We start from the raw sequence: 16,141 nt of genomic DNA, 5'->3' as shown, positions 1-16,141 counted from the left end.
TCTGAATGTGTCATAACAATAGTCAATTATTAGAGTGAATACTTCTGTGGCAGAGATTGTTTTAGAATAATTAATAGATCCTATGTTGCACCGACGACAGGGGAAAAGCTGGATCATATACTTTGGGGATAACTCCTCTGACAACATTTTACATGCGTAATTAAGCACAAGATCTCAGTTAAACTCTGAGAGAGGCGTCTCAGAGGACGATACAACCAAAAAGAGATATATGTCCTTGTTTTATACTTTTAGCACTCCTCTCCCTGGCACTTCAAGGCAACAAAAACAGAGACAAACTTAAATGTGAACTCCCTTTCCTTTTTATTATAACTTTGTTCTTTAATTAAACACTCTACATTTCACACAGATCGATACCAAAGAGTCCATAAAAATGTCAATACCTGAAGCATAGACTGCAACTCAGGAGAAGTTGGAGATAATACAGCATCCCCCATGTGTGTTTGGCTAACAAGTTTCCCCCTTTGAACTTAATGCAGGCTTCCTTTGTGAGCTACCAAAGCATTGATTAATCCATCTGTACAGATCTGAATTTTCTCTGGGTTTTGTTGCATCCCTTTGAAATATTCAAAACAGCTCTCTTGGAATAAACCATTATATGGACCTCTGCTCTGCTAGGGGCAAGCAATGTAAGTGGCTGCATACAAATGAAGTATCAGCAAAGCAAAGGGGGGACCGAGTGATTGAAACCACACTTGCATAATCATGCTTTTAGACAGAAAAATAGCAAGTCATTCATTAGGGAGAGGTTGTAGACTGAGTTGATTGCTTAATTAAGAGCTGCACAGGTGTAACGCTGTAACGGAAATAAGTCAACTATTGATCGCTGTTATAGCATGTGATGTCTATATTTTTCTTTTCAAATAAAAAAGATTAAAGCTGTAATTTTTTTGTGTGGTAATCCCACCCATAAATTGTATCAGAAAAATGCTAAAAGTTAGAAAGTCATGAAAAGATGAGATTTTAGCATTCTGGACATCACCTCAGATGAAAGTTGTCCAACCTGGCATAGAATTCATTTTAAAAAAAGCTCATAACTGCAGTCCATTTAGATGCCTAGTTAGATCATCTGTAGCTCTTTTGGCAAAGCTACCTAGAGACAGACCACAGGCAGGCTCTGCCCTTAGAACCCAGGTGTCTGCATGCCTCAGCTGCTTTATTCTCTAATTTTGCCTCAGAATATGCAACAGTGTGAAGGTCTCAGCTGTTATCAGCATGATTGGCTGTCTCTGTGCAAAAATGTAGGGTGTGTTTAACTTTTCTTAAGAGATTCTGCAACAGGGGTAAGCGTCTCAGCTGCCCTAACTGTGTTATCTCTGGCACGCTGCCAGTTTGATACAGTGTTCTGCACTCGGCTGGTTTCATCACATTAGAGGCCGACACACTCGTGGCACGATAGGGGAAATTAGTGGTTACAGCCAGCCGCTGACTGTCTCATAGGAGACTACCCTCATGTTAGCAGCGGACACAGCGTTGCTCAGTATAACTTTCAGTAAACTACATTCACAGCAAATTCTACCTTTGGATTTGTTTATTTCTCTCAGTAAATCTGCTGGATAAACAGTCATTATCCACTTGGTGCTACTTACAATGCTGTGAAAAAGTATTTGCCCCCTTCCTGATTTTGTATTTCTTTCTTTTTTTTTTTTTTTACATATTTGCATGTTTTAAATCAAGAAACAGGGTGTGGGGGGGGATACTTAGTTTAACAGCACTGCACGTGCAGCCTTATAACATTATTAACTCACTTACAGGCTTCTGTGCTTATACATGATATAAGTGATTGTGATTCTTCTGCATATCTTCATACAAGAAGAACAATGGCTCAACATGTCACACAGTTCAAAAAGAAAATATTTGGTTATTTAAAAACAGATGTCACCTTTTGTAATTTTAGTCAGTTTCATCTAACTATTTGACACATTTTAAAATATTATTTCCTCAACAGATTTATTTAAGGTTTTTTTTGGCTGTACACAAACAGTATGTATTATTCAAGAGTAGGCTACTGTCTTTGTATATATCAGATACTCCGAGTTCCTTCTCTGATGACATGTTAACACAGAGTTAAGTGAATATGATTATTAAAGTGATAATGTAAAACTCTAATCCAAGGATTATAATTAAAATCCGTAATTAGATTTTTAATGAAGTCTCAGCTGACAGTGAGCAAATAATATGAGCCTGTGTGTTCCACCACCTCAAGGGGCAGCAGCGGTTGGAGTATAAAATGCTAATGAGTGCCTCATTCAAACCATGTGCATGAGCGAAAGAATAAGAAGCATTTAAGTGCACTTATCTAAATAAATTAGAGCATGACAGACTATGTCCACAAAAGGCATGCTTTTTTGTCTTTAACGAAAAAAACAAACAACCCCCCTCTAAATATCTTGGGTTCAACAGTATTTAGCAACTGACACTAGCTTGACATCCAGAAAATTAACCATTCACTCAGAAACATCCAATTCTTTTCAGGTTCAATTTTGTGATTTAGGAAGAGACTTAACTGTTCCAGACAAACAGAATGAAATCAATTCTTCTATTTACTGCCGCATTTATTTGCAGCTTTTCACAGAAGTGAGGGTTTTATAGTGTCATTCATTTAATAGTGTAATTTTTATTTCTACTCAGCCCACATAAACATAATCTAAACAATAAAATCTGACCAGAGAAGTATGTGCTCTGCCCACTCTTTTGGGCTGCCGTTGGAGCTCTGAGCTCATGTAGCATTTACAAGGAAGTTTATCAGCTAAAAGTCCACTCATGTTATTTCAAGGATGTGTAGCGACCTATGGAACAGTGTCAAGGTTCTGCTGAGATGCCAGCGGTTTATACATTCATACATTATACATTTATACATTCATTTTTTTCTGTTCTATGTTACTGCACTCTGCCTATGTTTCACTGATTATTGTTCAATAACTTTAAAGTAACTTTTGTGTTTACTATAGTGCTTCCACGAAAATGAGTATCCTGGTTAGTGTTGTCAGTGCTTCTTCTTGGGTCTTGCTGTTGTTTTATATTGTGTTCTATTGATTCCATGTCATGCCTGTTGTCCATATGGTTATAATCCTAGTCAAACATTAACACGAACCTTTTCTTGCATAGAATTACATTTACATTTTTGTACAAATTTTGTATATTTATGTATATATATTTATATGTATAGACAGACATATGTGTGTGTCTCAGTTGGCTCTCACACTGACTGAGAAACTATTTTGCAAACACTTCTCTGACCTCAACTCTGCTTGATAAAACGTCAGCTTGGCACAGCTTTGTTGCAGTGAGAGCACACAAAGGTTAGCACTTTTTTTCTTTCTTCTCTTCCTGAATGATATTTTACAGAACCTACAGCCTATTTCCATATGAACACCTTCATTTTTTAATGATGGTGCAAATATCTTGGAACTGCATTAGCATCACGATTGTATGATTACAAATGCATGAATAATATATATCAAGTACAAAACAGGAAAAAAGGGTAGAGCAGATAGAAAAGACTTTGGAATGATCATACATTCAAACACTGTTCTTTAGGTGTTAATATTGGTATCATGTAGGACTCAAATAGGAAAAGATCTTAAGCCATCTGGCAATGTATTTGCATAACAAAGTGTTATTCTAAATGGTATTCAAGTGGTATAGTGATTGCTGGCAGTGTGGAGGATTCTGCATCTGCAAGCATGCATCATATCTAAAAATGTGGAGCTGGTAGCAATACGGATAAGTCATTTTAAAAGACTTACAGTCTGAGGCCAGGCTGAATAAATAATATCTGTGATAAAACTAGAAGTAAGACAGTACATTCAGCTGGCATATGAAGTGTGATGACAATAAGAGAACCATTATGTCTTTCTTGTCATTAGAAGATCTTCTCTTGCAGAAGAATCTGGGGTATGATGGCCTACAGTCCTGGGACTACATTTTGCTGATAGATGTCAAAGTAAAATATTTAATTGAACACTCTCGCCTGCTTCACTGATCAAAGCAACAAATCAAGATGATCTTGTCCCTATCATGCTTTTGTCTGTCATACAGAACAATCTTAAACCTCGTGAGACCTGGGATGTAAAAGCCTCCTCCTTTGTATCCATTTAAACTTATATATATGTGATAAAATTGGAATAAAAGAGTTGCCTCAGGACCGCTAATCATTTCAGCTATTGCAAGTACAACAGTACTGAAAATGAATTATCATAATTCAAGATAATTTAGACAGAACGCTAACCTGTGTGCATTTAGGGTTTGAACTTCTTACAAGTATGCCACATAAAACATGTAATATTTTCCTATTATGAGGGTGCATTAAACTGTTATTTATAGAATATTAACAAGAGGCATGCAAATTAAATATGGTAATTAAAGGAATATAATACTATACTGTAGTGAAAAGACAACATAACAGGTTCTAGATTAATGCACTATGAATCTTCAACCTTGTAATTATGCTTGAATTTCATTATTGCACCTAGCAATGCTATACAGCGTTTTTCCTGTAACGTTAAAGTTGAAATCTTTTACAATAAAATCAATACTATATTTTGAGCTTCACAGCAGAAGACAATAGCAAAACCTTTGTGATTAAAAACAATGAAGAAAAAAATAAACTATATATCTAATAAAACACATAAATATATAATTTGGGGTTTTACATTTAAATCTGCTTCGTTAGTGCAATATCTTTTGCTCAATACCTCGAATATACTTTACCTTACTACCGTACTTGGTATTCTCCCTAAAAGAAGAATATTGAGTGTGCGTCCTTTAAAGCTTTCTTTTAACCTTTGTCACATTAAACTCATTTCTGTCTCTTCTTGTGCAATACTGCAAATTTTGGAGTTGATCCGATACCAAAAAAGTACAGTGCCAATACCGATGCGGTTAACTTATAAAAGCAGTAGGGCACGATGTATAAGATGAATCATAATTAATAATTCTGAAAACATTTAATGACCACTAAATCACTGAGATTTTTTTGTTGTGTGTGTTAATAGAATGAATAACACATTTCAGCTTTTCATGTAAACTGGGTTTGTGGAGACCTGGAATGTAATTGCACTTGTCTTTAATGCACTTTGGACCAACTTCTGTTGTTTAAATGTGCTATAGGCTATATAACGTAGACGCGACAGTGAATACAAAAAATAGTGTATATTTTATGTATATTTTTCATTATATATATTTTTAACATTACATAATAATTCTAATAATTCAACACACTGAACCTAGAAGCTAAAATCAAACTATAAATCCGACTGCGCTTGTATTGATTCAATACAAATACCAGTGTTGGAATCGATACTCCAGATATTTGGATCCATCCACCTCTAGTCTCTTCATATCATATCACATCATATTGTAAGAAGAAGCTCCGGGAAAAAAACAAAAAAACAAAAAATGAAAAAACCTTACTTTCAGAATTTCTAATCCATCTAGCAATGAATTTACTGCCTTTAGGCAATTAGATGTTAATACACTAAACAGGATGGCGGATTCCATTTTTAAAGAGATGTTAAAAGGGGGAAGGGATTGAAAAATCAAGCATTCAGAACTTCTGCAAATATGACATCTTGCATATTGATATAAATTTGAATACTGGCTGCAGTGTCTTAATTATTTGTTAAACATTTGGCTAGCTGACAGTTGCATAAAACAGTATCTCCAGTGTTTTCCAATCAATACTGTTGCCAGGATATTTTTTTCATTTTTTGGCACATATACAAAAATCACCAATAAAACAATAAGAAAACAAATTTCAGTTCAAAACAAAGTAATTTGGTCAGTCTTTTTTAACTTAAGAAATATTATGAAAACCTGCTGTAGATTATGTCTTAAGATTTAAAAAACTAAAACAAACAAAAAAAACCATGCAGGAATGCATTTAAACACATGAGGAGAATACGCTGCATGCACTTCAAAATTTCTACCCATGTGAAACCTCTCAGGCCGTCTCACTAGTTTCTGGTTGTCCTGAGGACAGGGTTATAAATCAGAAGGGACTGTGTGCCATCTGTCTTCACCAACCCTTTACAACATCCTCCCCCTTGATATTAGACTGATTAAACAAGCTCTACCATTTTCATTCTATTCCTTTAAACAGCTATAGATAATAGTGACTCAATTATATAAAATTGTTTTGTTTTTCAAGTACTACGTGTTTTCCTTTTACTTGCTTACATACTATTGTAGCTGAATCACTCTGTAATGCAACTGGCCGGAAACTGTGGCTACAAAAATAATACAAATTGTTGAGAGTCCAATAATTGCAGTGGAGATGGACATAAACAACATATCATCAAAATACACTGCAGGACACAGAACATGGATGAAATAAAAATAGACAACAAAAGAGAAACCATAAAGGAAAGTGCTTAATATGCAAGTTATTACAGATGATGACACAACATCTAAGAAAGAACATGTTTCCAGTTCTTAATTGAATGTGATTGTGCAAGAAGAAACTCTGTCTGCATTTGACAGGTCAGCTTATGGTAACAGAGCTATATGCAGAGCGGCACAAACCACAGTAAGTATTTTTAAGCCTAACTGAAGTAGCTGAATGTAAAAATAGTTAAGTTGTTCAGCTTGTATCTCTCTTTAGAGAAAAAATATCAAAGCAAATGTCCTTGGTCCTGGGTACCAGGCTCATGTGTTAGTGTAATTTAAAGTGTCACAGTTCTGGGTTTTGGTCCCTTAATTCTGAATTTTGAGAGACTTTGAATTCTTGTTTATTGTTAGATGTTGTGGTTAGGTCTCAGATTCTTTACTGCTATATTTGACTTCCATGTTCCTTTGTGTCTTTGCATCCTTTGTATTGTGAGCCTTTGTTCTTGCTCATTGATATCAGTATTCTGGTTAAGGTTTATTTGGTGTAATTTCCTGTGTTTTCATTGGTTTTCAGCTTCTACGTCCTTCTAGTATGTAAAGTCTTCATATGTTAAGGACTTGTCTCTGTTTGTAGTCAGTCACTTCCTGTTTTGTTTTGGTAGCCTCTTGTCCCTCGTGTCTTGTCTTCAATTTTACTTCCCATGTCTTGTTATGGTTGATTCGTTTCAGACATCCTATTTCCCCTGACAAGCGTGTTGCAGTGTCAGTTTTACTAGCCCGTGTTTTTCTTGCCCGGCTTTTGTTTATTGCTCTACTTTAGATTTCTATATGGACTTCTTACTGGACTTTTCACATATGGAATTAAAGGCGTGTTTTTGGTTCACTCAGTGTGTCCAAGCATCTACATTTGGGTCATCATTTTCCAGTCCTTAACAGTGTAAGGGGCAATTGTCATATGATGAAAAGACTGAATTACACATATCAGCGTTAGAATAGAACAACAGAAAAAAAAAATACCACGGTGATAAATTTCATATGTCGTTTTCTTTTTGCCATATGGTACAGTATACTGTAGCCACATTTGAAATTTAGGTACTGACTCAGTGAAGGTCAACCAAACAATATCTTGCTTATACAGTGGTCCCTCGCTATACCGCAGTTCACCTTTTGCGGCCTCGCTGTTTCTCAGATGTTTTTGCATGCTTTTTTTTTTTTTTTTTTTTTTTTTTTACAGCACACTGTGTTCTGCATCCTCATTGTCAATCAATCTCATGCCGTGTCTCCTGTACAGTACACAATGTGTTCAGCTTGTCAAATTTACACAAATCTTTGATCGCTAGCAGTGTGACTCTGAAGTGCTGTATTGTATATCTGTAAGTTTTCTCCCCAACAAACACAACAATGTCGACGAAACGTCGTCACCTGCGGGTGCCTTTGGTTTCATTCTATAATACTGCCCTTATTTTTCTACAAGGTTTGAAATTTGAGAGAGTTTAAACAAGAGAGAAAAGTGTGGGTTTTACAGCCTTAAAACATCTATAATAATAGTAAAAAGTAAAGTTGGCTACTTCGCAGATTTCACTTATCACGGGTTATTTTTAGAACCACTGTATAGTTGCATCTGATTTATTATCTGCACAGTAAACATATTTTTTTAATGAAAAGATATAGTTCCATTTTGCACCGCTTTAGGTTGGAAATGCTTATGAGCTGTGACCTTTCCAAAAAAGAAAAACTCAGTGAAGACCCGCTGTTAAGACGGGATCTGTGAAGGTCATGCAGTTCTGTATCAACAACAGGAAGTTGGATCAGTTGCAAATGAGATGGTAAATATTACCACAAGCATTAACTCAGTGGAAAAAGTAAACAGCTGATTTGTTTTCCTAAGGTCTTTCACGGTGGATTATAACCTATGTATAACTATTTTAGTACAAAAATGAAAGACTGAAACATTCAAGTTCAGTGTTCTGCTTATGCATGTAGGACACTGGAATGTGTTGTTCAACAAATCCTTATTTTTCAGTGTTATACCTACAGGACCTCTTGCTTTTAGCAAACTTGCCTTATTCTTAGCAATTTGACCCTGTTAGTTACATAATTACAGTGTACTGGATTTCATTTTATCTTTGGCCGGGATGATAAAATTCCACTATTTAAAATGACTTCAAAAGGTGAAAATAATGTGGAAATGATAGGTGGCTTACTGCCAGTGTGTCTGGCAGAGTTGACAGGATTTCCTGTCACTGCCAAAGATTCAGAAGCATTTGATTTGCCTGGTGGCTACTACTAATTTCCCGCCCCCCACTCTACTCGTCAAGACAGGCAAAGCAACAAATTGCAAATGACTAAATCTTTTGCAATCAGGAACCATGAGCCAACTTTGCTTTAATGGATGGCTGTAATTTTCCATTTTTTTTAAACATATATTTTTTGATTTATTTTCTCTCAGCAGTACAAACAGACACAGCTCATCTAAATGCAGAAAAATAAGAAAGATAAAAGGCTTGTCATCATTTTTAACAAAAGAGTAAATCCTTACCCTAAATGCTGCCTGCATATTGATAAATAAGACAAAATGTTGTAAGTTTAGTAAAGTTTGTTCTCATTTTAATGTAATCCATGTCAGCAGGTGAAAGCCTCTAATAGCTTCTGATTCACTTCTGTTACGCCCCCAGTCTAGGCGGGTGGAGGCGCACATAAAGGTTGGAAGAGAGAGAGACAAATACCCGCCCTGGTTCCCAAGCCAAACATCCAAAAACCAGTTGTGAGTAAAAAAAGTGATTTTATTAAAGGTGATGAAGCATAGCTCCAGGGTGAACCCAGGCCAAAACAATAAACCAAAACCAACTAAATCCCACCGGAGAAAACTAACTAAACCCTATGAAAGAAATAAAACAAACAAATGACAATACTAACCCTCGCTCCCTAACCCGGAAAACAGGAGAAAACTGTTCCAAAGAAAAAGGCGGCTCACCCCTTCTGCTTCAGCCTATAAGTGCCTAAGCACTAAGTTACACACTAGGAGCTGCTCTCACTGAACACGCTCACACAAATACACAACAAAAGGTATAAGCTGGAAACCAGGGCCAGGACCGCGTCGGCTGTCAAACCGCTTGCTCGCTTCTCTCTCTCTCTCTCCCCCTCCGGAGCTGTCAGAGCGGCTTTTGAACGTGGGCACGTGCTCCACGGGCCAATCAGCCGCTCGCTACTCTTCATTAGAGGATGGACCTGCAAAGAGTCTAAAACACAGTAGAGAGACAGAACAAGACAGCACACAGTGGTCATATGGCCGCAGCCGTAACACCCCCCTTCCCAAAATCAAAGACATCGCCCTTGTAGATGTTTTGACATTCACGTTTAAAGGAAGGTACGGGACAGTGCATCCGCCAACACATTCTCTGTCCCCTTTTTATGGCGGATGTCCAAATTGAAATCCTGCACCAGAAGAGACCATCTCATAAGCCTTTGGTTCGAGTTCTGCATACGCATTAGGAACACCAGGGGGTTGTGGTCGGTATAGACGATCACAGGCGAGGGGCTGGAACCGACATACACCTCAAAATGCTGCAATGCGAACAGCAGAGAAAGGGCCTCTTTTTCAATCGTGCTATACCTTCGCTGATGGACATTGAATTTTTTTTGAGAAATAGCCGATTGGGTGATCCACACCATGTTGGTCTTCCTGTAGCAGTACAGCACCTGCTCCGTTTGCACTGGCATCCACCTCCAATGTAAAAGGGCGCGCAAAATCAGGGGCAGCCAGCACTGGCGCACTGCACAGGAGCGCTTTAACAGCCAGGAACGCACTCTGACACACAGAAGACCACACAAAAGGTTTCAATACACTAGTGAGGCTAGTGAGGGGGGCGACCACCTCCGCGAAATTTCGACAGAAACCCCGGTAGTAGCCCACCATGCCGAGAAAACGGCGGAGCTCACGCCTAGTACGAGGGGCAGGGAAGTCCAGTATGGCTTGGATTTTGGCCAGAAGAGGGCGCACTTGGCCCTGACCCACCTGCTTCCCCAGATATGTCACCATGGCTTTACCGAAATCACACTTGGCGAGATTGAGGGTAAGGGATGCCCTTCCCAAGCGATGGAACACGTCAGTGAGTGTTTCTATATGCTCTGACCAGGTGTCTGAGTAGACGACAATATCATCTAGGTACACTTCACACTTGCGAACGCTTCCCAGCACAATGTTCATGAGTCGTTGGAATGTGGCAGGGGCGTTGCGCAACCCGAAAGGCATGACAGTGTACTGCAGAAAATGGTCAGGAGTGACAAAAGCAGAGATTTCGGCTGCACGTGATGTTAGAGGAACTTGCCAATAGCCCTTTAACAAGTCCAGCTTAGTGACAAACTTCGCAGAACCGACCCTATCAACACAATCTTCCATTCTGGGAAGAGGATATGAGTCAGGCTTGGTCACGCTGTTCACCTTCCGAAAATCTGTACAAAACCGTGGGGTCTTGTCCGCTTTAGGCACTAGGAGACACGGGGAACTCCACGCGCTAGAGCTAGGAACAGCAAGACCATTCTCCAACAGATAAGAGACCTCTGTCTGGAAAAGAGCACGTTTAGTGGGATTCACCCGGTAGGCATGCTGCTTGATTGGAGGATGGCCCCCCACATCGATGTCATGCTCCAGCACGGTAGTACAGGATGGAGTGTCCGAGAAAAGATCAAGATGATTCTCAATCAACTGACACACATCATCTTGAACATCATCATCTAGATCTTTTAGATGGGACCTGAGGTCACTTAGGATTTCAGAGTTTCTAAGACGTGCGCAGCCCTCCGCCCAACCGAAAACTAAATCATCATTTACGGGGTCATACCGGGCTTCTAAACCTGGCACCCCCACAGTCGCAACTGTTGACACACCACCAGCAAAGTAGGGCTTCATCATATTAATATGACACACACGACATTTTTTCCTTCGCTCTGGGGTGTCGATGACATAATCCGTGTCACTCAACTTTGCCTGCACCGTATACGGACCACTGAACTTTGCCTGGAGAGAAGAACCAGGGACCGGTAGAAGTGTTAACACTTTATCACCAACCTCGAATTTCCTTTGCACAGCTTTCTTATCAAACTTCCTCTTCATCTTACCCTGCGCTGCAACGAGAGCATCGCGTGCGATTGCACATGCTTTATGCAAACGCTCTCTAAAAGAGCTAACATAGTCCAACACATTTACCTTAGGAGCGTCTGTGTCGGACAGAAAATTCTCCTTGAGTAGAAGCAACGGGCCACGCACTGTGTGACCGAACACCAGCTCAGCAGGGCTAAATCCTAGTGACTCCTGCACGCTTTCCCTCACCGCTAAAAGGAGCAGCGGCAACCCCTCATCCCACTCCTTTCCAGACTCAAGGCAGAATTTTCGCATCATGGATTTCAAGGTCTGGTGAAACCGCTCAAGTGCACCTTGAGACTCTGGATGGTAGGCACTGGATTTTTGATGTTTAACACCGAGCGACTGCAAAACTTGAGCAAAAATCTTAGACATGAAATTAGAGCCTTGGTCGGTTTGGACAACTTTTGGCAACCCGAAAGTGGAAAAGAAGTTCACTAACGCTTTAACCACTGATTTAACTTTAAGGGTGCGCAATGGAATTGCCTCGGGAAAACGTGTAGCAACACACATCAAAGTCAAGAGGTACTGGTGGCCCGATTTTGTTTTAGGGAGTGGACCAACACAGTCGATGAGTATGTGTTCAAAAGGTTCCCCTAAAACAGGGATAGGGTGTAATGGAGCGGGTGGAATGACTTGGTTAGGCTTACCGCTAATCTGACAGGTGTGGCAAGAACGACAATACTTAGCAACGTCACTCTTCAGTCCTGGCCAAAAGAAATGGCGCAGAATGCGGTGGTAGGTTTTCCTAATACCTAAATGTCCAGAAAATTGTCATGGGCAAGACTAAGAACTTTGTGCCGGTACTGTTGAGGCACCAGAACCTGCTTAGACACATTCCAACCCAGATCACCAGCTGCAGGCGGATACCAGGTACGCATCAACACATCATCCTCAACACTATAAACACGAGGGTACTGGTCACTAGAGTGGGCAGCTGAAAAACAACCCACCAGAGTCGGGTCACTGTGTTGTGCCAAAACAAAATCCTTTTTGTTAACTCCGGAAGGCAGTTGAGATGTCACGGATGGGCTAGCAGACAGCATCGCCTCCGAGTCGCCCATTAGCGGGTCACGGGGTTTAGATTCAGGCTCCGGCTCACCACCAGCGCAGAGAAAAGAATCCGACAAATCAACGTCGCCATACCTGCGCTTGTGCGCGCGAGTTACTGCGCAGGCAGGAAAAACAGAGTGGGAGCACTCCGCAGCAGGGTCAGATATCAAAGTATCAGGCACAGGATCCTCAACCACTCTCGGGGTGAAAAACACTTTCCCATTTGCTAAATCATTCCCCAAAATCATCGCAACACCGGGCACTGGCAGATAATCGCGCACTCCAACCGTTACCGGACCCGAAACGAGCGGCGATTGGAGAAACACCTTGTGTAGCGGTACTCGCAACACATCCATTTTCACTCCCCAGACAAGAGCATCCGAACCACAAAAAGAGAAATCAGAAAAAGGCAAAATACCCCTCAAAATAAGTGTCTGCGCGGCTCCGGTGTCACGCAGAATCATGATCGGCACCCGATCCTCCTCCTTTCCGTTCAGAGAAACAAATCCTTCTGACACAAAAGGACGGTAGCTGTCATCAAGGCTGTCACTTCTCACTTCATTGTCAGGTGAAGTGGAAGCAGACATAGAACGAACGAAACCAACACTTTTCGGCTTCCTTACCGTGTGAGCCTGCTCCTTGCGCTGTAGTGATGGACAAGCAGCGACAAGGTGACCGATTTCATGACAATAGAAACATTTGCGGTCTGACACAGGAATAGCAGCAGAACGCGTCTGTCGCTTAGGAGAAACCCTATAACTTTTGGCATGCTGAGTCGGGGAAACGCACTCGCGGCGTGCTGTCGAGAGTGATGCGCGATGGGTTAACACAAATTCATCGGCAAGAACAGCGGCTTTAGACAGTAACTCCACCTTCTGTTCATTAAGGTACACCACAATACTTTCAGGGAGACATGTCTTAAACTCCTCCAACAGGATCAACTCCTTCAGCTCGGTAAAGTTCTTTACTTTACTGGCAGCCAGCCACTTATCAAATAAGACAGCTTTCTCACGTGCAAACTCCACAAATGTTTGTCTGTCGGACTTGCTACAGGCACGAAACTTTTGCCGATAAGCCTCCGGGACTAATTCATAAGCCCGCAAAATAGTGGCCTTGACAACCTCATAATCCAGACTGTCAGCAATGGAAAGACTCGCACAAACCTCCTGCGCTCTTCCTACTAATTTGCATTGCAACAACAGACTCCAGACATCCTTTGGCCATTTTAAAGTGGTAGCGATGCGCTCAAAAGCAGTGAAATACGAATCAACCTCTCCCTCCCTAAAAGGAGGTACCAAAACAATTTGCTTGCTAGCGTTAAACTGGTCAACAGTGGAAGTGTCGGGGAGTGTACTCACAGGGACGGGAGTAGCGTCTCTCGCTCGAGAAGGATCCAGCTCCATAGCTCGTATGCGAAGATGCATGAGCTCAACTTCCTTAGCCTTAGCCTCCAGCTCCACCTCCTTCAAGCGAAGGGCAAGCTTAAGATCCTCCGTCACCAAACCCGCCGCAACCTGGCTAATCGGGTCAAATGTAGGAGACTGAACGGCGACAGGAGCCTCCGCCCCCGACGTCATTCGCCCCTTGGAAGGTTTCGGGACGGCCCCAGCAGCTTCCGCCCCCACCGCCGTCTCCAAACTCCCAGACCCACCCGGCGAAGTTTTCATTCTCCCAAACACTCCCCTGTCCACCAGTTTGTCCACCAAACACTGTTTAATTTCCGCCTTCTTAGAATTCAACGGAACATCCACATTGAATAAATTAGCCACTAATAGCAAATCCGCTTTTGTGCACCGCTCCAACTTCTCAATGGAGGGCTGTTGTGCAAAATCATCCATGTCAAACGACATCACGAGCAAAGCAAAAAAAGAAAAACACAACTTTGCAGACAACTAACAGCATCCGCTCACTAAAGGGCCGCAAAACACGCGCCTAACGCATAGACGAATGAAACTCTCCGTCTACCCACACACCCTCAATGACTCTTCCCCCACCGCAAAAGCGAAAAGGAAGCGAACCAATCACACGAACAAAAAGGGACGAGCCCCCATTTATGTTACGCCCCAGTCTAGGCGGGTGGAGGCGCACATAAAGGTTGGAAGAGAGAGAGACAAATACCCGCCCTGGTTCCCAAGCCAAACATCCAAAAACCAGTTGTGAGTAAAAAAAGTGATTTTATTAAAGGTGATGAAGCATAGCTCCAGGGTGAACCCAGGCCAAAACAATAAACCAAAACCAACTAAATCCCACCGGAGAAAACTAACTAAACCCTATGAAAGAAATAAAACAAACAAATGACAATACTAACCCTCGCTCCCTAACCCGGAAAACAGGAGAAAACTGTTCCAAAGAAAAAGGCGGCTCACCCCTTCTGCTTCAGCCTATAAGTGCCTAAGCACTAAGTTACACACTAGGAGCTGCTCTCACTGAACACGCTCACACAAATACACAACAAAAGGTATAAGCTGGAAACCAGGGCCAGGACCGCGTCGGCTGTCAAACCGCTTGCTCGCTTCTCTCTCTCTCTCTCCCCCTCCGGAGCTGTCAGAGCGGCTTTTGAACGTGGGCACGTGCTCCACGGGCCAATCAGCCGCTCGCTACTCTTCATTAGAGGATGGACCTGCAAAGAGTCTAAAACACAGTAGAGAGACAGAACAAGACAGCACACAGTGGTCATATGGCCGCAGCCGTAACAACTTCATTTAACATACAAAGCATATAATTACTAAGGGGTAATTAAAGCTGTAGCCTTTTTAACCAAGACTGTAACTCACCGAACAGCATGGTGACAATGCTTACGTTGTATCCAAAGAACTAAAGCTAACATACAAGTTAAACAGAGGTCAACAAGAAAAAACCCTGCTCAACAATAACAACTCAGACTTTATCTTTTGATTAGAATTCACGGCAGTTTTGTTCTGCATTTCCTTCTTATAACAACCAAATCCTAACAAGCAGTCTCTTTGGTGCATTTTAATTGGACTCAAGGATTTACTGAGGATTTGGTATTACGGCCTCTGCAGGACAGACTTTAGGCTCAGTGTCAACAAAAGCAGTTGGTATATATTCTTAGTCTTAACTTTAAAGTAAAAATCATTACAGTATGCTCAGAAAAAGATGAGGTCAGCATCTTCAGCAGACTCTATCTGGGTGTACAGTATGTATGAAGCCACAGTAACCTTAACCTCTGATCTTTGATGCTTTTAAGGGGACTTATAGATGGATTTACAGTTGTTCAACTTACTTTTGCCAGTGCAAACCCACTGAAATTAAGTTAATCCACATTCTGAGGATAACATGAGGAGTATAAAAGATTCTTTTGATGATATTTCTCATTTACTGTGTTTCAAGTCTGTTTTGATAGTAATGCCAAATTGTGTTTAACATCCACAGCAAGCCAGAATAGCTGATAATACTCTATTTTTTGTCTTACCAAGTTTGTGACTAATTAATCATAATTACAGAGTAACCGAAAACACAATGCACAGCTGCTTCAATGAACTGCTGACATTATTATTATTTTTTAACCCAAGACCTTCTCTGACCTGATCTACTACAGGGAAACCATAATCTTATAATAAGTGTTGCAAGGCTTTTATA

The 16,141-nt window shown here is 40.9% G+C and overlaps 1 protein-coding gene across 1 annotated transcript; it reads right to left on the bottom strand.

The window, feature by feature from the left end:
* Positions 1–9,997: 9,997 nt before the first annotated feature.
* On the bottom strand, positions 9,998–14,600 carry LOC112846613 (uncharacterized). The gene is made up of 2 exons (XM_025906352.1): positions 12,296–14,600; positions 9,998–11,235 (listed from the first exon to the last, which is right to left on the bottom strand). The coding sequence occupies exons 1-2, from the start codon at positions 14,389–14,391 to the stop codon at positions 11,184–11,186; spliced, it is 2,148 nt and encodes a 715-aa protein (XP_025762137.1). The 5' UTR covers positions 14,392–14,600; the 3' UTR covers positions 9,998–11,183.
* Between the last annotated feature and the right edge of the window lie 1,541 nt (positions 14,601–16,141).

Source organism: Oreochromis niloticus, linkage group LG4 (genome assembly GCF_001858045.2).
Source record: "Oreochromis niloticus isolate F11D_XX linkage group LG4, O_niloticus_UMD_NMBU, whole genome shotgun sequence".
NCBI lineage: Eukaryota > Metazoa > Chordata > Actinopteri > Cichliformes > Cichlidae > Oreochromis > Oreochromis niloticus.
Note: the sequence above shows the minus strand (reverse complement) of the source record. Positions and strands in the feature narration are given on the sequence as shown.

Bases quoted from the DNA above. Each gene is read 5' to 3' on its own strand.
- LOC112846613 (XM_025906352.1), bottom strand. From the start codon at position 14,391: ATGTCGTTTGACATGGATGATTTTGCACAACAGCCCTCCATTGAGAAG. The intron at 11,236-12,295 runs GTACCGGCACAA...ACTTTGCTGGTG, and splicing joins CAGGTTCTGGTGCCTCAACA to GTGTGTCAACAGTTGCGACT.